General features: G+C 39.9%; 1 protein-coding gene across 1 annotated transcript in view; it reads right to left on the reverse strand.

Moving 5' to 3' along the window:
- OLFM4 (olfactomedin 4) overlaps nucleotides 1-4,386 on the reverse strand; it is a 22,753-nt gene that overhangs the window by 16,383 nt on the left and 1,984 nt on the right. The window contains exons 2-3 of the mRNA XM_031056803.1: nucleotides 3,953-4,030; nucleotides 346-498 (exon numbers count right to left, since the gene is read on the reverse strand). Coding sequence (XP_030912663.1) covers nucleotides 346-498; nucleotides 3,953-4,030 — 231 coding nt within the window. The remainder of the gene's footprint in view (nucleotides 1-345; nucleotides 499-3,952; nucleotides 4,031-4,386) is intronic.

Below are 4,386 nucleotides of genomic sequence, written 5' to 3' on the forward strand. Positions count from 1 at the left end.
AACACATGAAAGAGCAGGAGGCTTGGCTTCCTATAGCATCGTGTAGCAATCACAAACTAATAGAACTGAGCCAAAAGAGGAAAAACATAACCATTCTTCCAAAACATACCATATGCCTCTAGCTCAAAAAGCCTAGAGAAGAGACCTGAGAATATTCAAATGTATGACATGTTACAATGTCAAAGATTAGAGATTTAGTCACCTTTCTCCTTGTTCTTATGGAGCTCTCTTTCCCACTCTTTTAAAGACACACCACAGAAAAATGCTCACTGCTGTACTTTTTTGTAGGCAGCCATTCTTCAGAAAAGATGCAACTGTTATTTTTAAGACAAAAGAACACCTTACTTTAGAAAGCTCTGCCTCAAACTTCTCTGAGAGCGTTGTGGCTATGATTTCCAGTTGCTCAGCCTTCTGCACTGGAAAGGTGGTATCTGGCAAGTACACAGAGCACTGACAAGTTCCTTCATCATTCACAGAGCCGGACACATTGGCAAAGAGCTGCAAAAACAAATTGGTAAGAAAAAATGTGTTAATATTCTTCTTTAGAATCAGTACCTAATAATGTCTGGCAATAATATGAGTTGTGTCAATCATGAGATCAACAATTTCTTTATTAGTCATCTTTCACCTTTTTCTTCCAAGGAACTCAAAATATCTAGCAATTTTTATTACTCATCCTTACAAATCTCTCTAAAACTAGTTAAATATTGCTTTAAAGACTTTACCATTGGAAAAATGGAGACATATAATAGTCCTTACTTTCCCAATCTTGTGTACAATGTTCCTAAGATAATGAAATAACTTTTCCAGCATATAGAAAAGCAGGCAATAGCAGGAAAATAACGTAGTAAGTTAGGTCATACACCTACTATTTTGTTCATATAAATTGGACAAATGATTTAGTCATTTACATCCATAGAGAAGAAAGTACTGATACAGAACTAGTAACAGGGAATGTTTCAGAAAAAAAAAATCATTCATTTGAAGATTTGCAGCCAGCCACAGCAAACAGACACGTGCATTTAATTATACACCACTGAAAGGTGATGAATTAAATATGCAGGTTTGGCCTAGGGTAGAGATTTTTATTTTGCTACAAAATATTGCTCATAACACCCACATATCACAGCCCGCCCATCCATCCTCGTGGATAGTTGGCAAAGCTCCTGCCCATGAATTGCCTTGTCCCAGCTGTCTGCATGCTCACAGCATCATCACCGTGCAATGTGCATGAGGGACAGAAAGGTCAGGGCTGGCACCTCCTGATCTTGCCATAATTTACAGCCAAGGCACACTGTAGTCTATAAACACCAGGCTGAATACTGAGTGTGTTCAGAACAGTTCTTTTTGTTTGTACACAAAATGTTTCCAATTCATAAACCTATCACGAATTTATTAATAAAGATATTTGATGTTACTTTAAAATATTCTGGCACACACTTCAATACAGCTGCATATTTTAAAGCTACAGACTTGCTCTTTAAAAACACTTCTTTCTATAATCTCTTCTGCCTTGCAGAAATCCCAGTGTTATTCATGTGTTTTCTCTTTTTCTTTCCCTCTTGAAAATAAAAAAGCAAACAACAAAACTATGTCCTGAGAGCTGACATTTCAGTACTTCTTCCCTTGCTTTTTCACAGTTGCTTTCAACTAATGCTCTCATGGAAAAACCAGCCCAGAACACACAGTGATGACCAGCACCAAAGTTGTCTTGATCTGTGAGCCCAAAAAGAGAAGAGCAGCAAGCAGGAAGACATTTAACATGAAAGGAAGCAGAGAAGTATCTCATGGCATGCCAGAATGTCCCAGCATATAACTTGCATTAATTTCTCTGCCAGGCAGGTTAACAAAGCACTTCTGAAAATCCCACTGAGAACACATTATGTCTAAGTTTCCACGTATTTTTGAAGATATGGCTACCAGTATGTAAATTACTATGAAAAATTAGTTCCTATGTCACTTAGTCCTCAGTGAGTCCTCAGTGCCTTGGCATGGTTGGGATGGCAGGCAACTTGCTCAGCAATAAAAAAGGAACAGATGGGAAAGACCAAAGGAAGAAATAAATGTGGCTTAGTGAGTATATGGGAGCTTCTTCAAGACTGTTGCCTATTAGCATGCTAACTCTTGTGTGGAAGGTATTGTGATCTGTTCCTTCTGTGTGTAACACAAATATGAGTACATGTCTGCAAGAGAGAGCATGTTATACATTGCATAGCAATAGTGTGTGGTATACCTTTGTATGCATTATACACCCTGCTGTAAACTACAGTCTCAACTGTATTATACCAATCAGTTTTCTAGACTTAGCCTGCCTATTTCATGAGCTAAAAAAAAAATCATAAATGTATTCAGATATCTCCCAAAAAACCCCTTGAACTCATGCTTTTAACCTCCCTGTGAAAAACAATCATTATATTTTAACATTTGAGTTAGGAGGGAGCTTTGAGTTGAAGGCAGAGCTTCATTCCAGTAAGTGCCACTTATATTGAAGCCAACAGTTTCCCCAAAAGAGTGGAAACAGCCTGGACAGACAGAACTGCTTCCATTCTTCCACTGACATTACAAACATTGGGATCATGATGTTGACAAGACCAAGAAGCATTGTTTAGTTAAAAGCCCCTTGGGTCAATAAGTGCTTCAATCAAAATATAATACCAGCCAAATGACAAGCATGTAACAAAAATGTCTTTCGTCATCCTGTAGAAAAATACATGAGATAGACTGCTACTTTTGATGGAGTTGTACGGTTTTTAAAGTTTAATAATTTATACAGAACACTCAAAAGAGAGCAAACTGTCCTAGCCTACAGCAAGGACTTGACAGCAACATTTCACTCTGCAAAATTGTTACATATACGTATTTGAAGCTATGAGAAATATTCCTTCTCCACATCCCTTCAAATTAAGAAAGGGAGTAGGAACGATCAGTTACTCAGTTTTCTGAAAATCAGGAAATTTGTCACTGTAGCCTAGCGATATTTGCAGCTCTAAATCAGCTGTTTGCTCATCCTAAGACAAAGAATGGGATCCACAGAAAGAACATATCAGGGCCACAGTAGGGACAGAAGCCACCTCAGCTGCTCAAGGAAATGGATAAAGTTTGGGTCCTGCTAACCAGACTCTGAAAGAGAGCTCTGACTCCATTTAGCTTTCTAAATGCTCTACTGGAGCCAGAGACTCAACTCTGTCTCAGAAGAGGTCCCTCCACACACCCTATATGCCACACTGGGCTTGCCTGAACATAAAAAGATCTGTTGTGAAGCTGAACCTGTGCCTTGGATGAGCTCTGGTCTTGACAACAATTTGCAGGACCATATAGAGCAATTGCAACCCACTGAATCTGCTCCAAAGTGAACATGTTATTGAACAGTCACTGATAGAAAGAAGGAAAGAAACTGAACTCTGAAATCTGCAGACTATGTACTTAAGCACTGCACTAGAAGGCACAGAAATAAGACTCAGGTCCCTCTATCATCAAAGAGCTGATAATATTTTAACTAGGTAGAACAGGGAGAAACAAGATTTTCTCACTCCCAGCAACCACAAGTGGGCACTCCTCAGAAGATGCTTCCAAGGCTCTGTTCTAGTTTACAAGAGAAGACTTCCTTGGTGAGACTGTAATCACCAAACTGTTTGCCACATTGGCATTAAATCCCCAGGGTCCCATCTGTTTCATGTCTGTGGTTCAGTTCAGTAGTTACAAGGTTAATGCCAAAGTTTTGGATCTTACTTAAGGCATTGAATGACACGGTAACAGTAGCGATGATTTTGGAGATTCACTACTTCCTAAAGTATTGGATACACAACACATAGATGCTTCTTCCAGGCAGTACAACTGGTTTGCCTGTGTCAGAGTTAAATCACTTAGCAACTGTATAGCATTAAAAGAAAAGTACCTAAGTTCCTAAATTTTGTCTTTTCTGGACTATATTGAAGAATAGTAATGGTTATACCTTTGGGGAAGGGAGCAATTTGCCATTCGTATTCCCAGGCTGAGTCAGATATGGAAGCATCGTACTGAGATGAGTGGTCTGAAAAGCAAAGGAAAGGTTGTTTTAGTGTGATTTTCTGCATACAGCACCATCCCTTCCCCACCAGATAGCCCCCATCCTGCAGCTCCAAAGCACTTTGATTTTATCATGGGAGCTATCCTGAGCAACTGTAACATTTCTGATCTGCTGCTGAGGCGACAGTTTCCCTGGGCACAGCGTCACTTCACAGACACCTCTTCCTGAGGAAAGGCTCTGTGTGACCAGAGGAAGGCAGGGGACACTCAGCCTGTCAAGGAGGTGTGAGCTGAGGATGTGACGGGCAGCCGTGGCAGATTGCATGGCAGTCTAAAGGGACAGTGCCATGCCCCTCTGCCTTAAATCCAGAGAATAATGTC

This window comes from Geospiza fortis, unplaced genomic scaffold (genome assembly GCF_000277835.1).
Source record: "Geospiza fortis unplaced genomic scaffold, GeoFor_1.0 scaffold194, whole genome shotgun sequence".
Lineage (NCBI taxonomy): Eukaryota > Metazoa > Chordata > Aves > Passeriformes > Thraupidae > Geospiza > Geospiza fortis.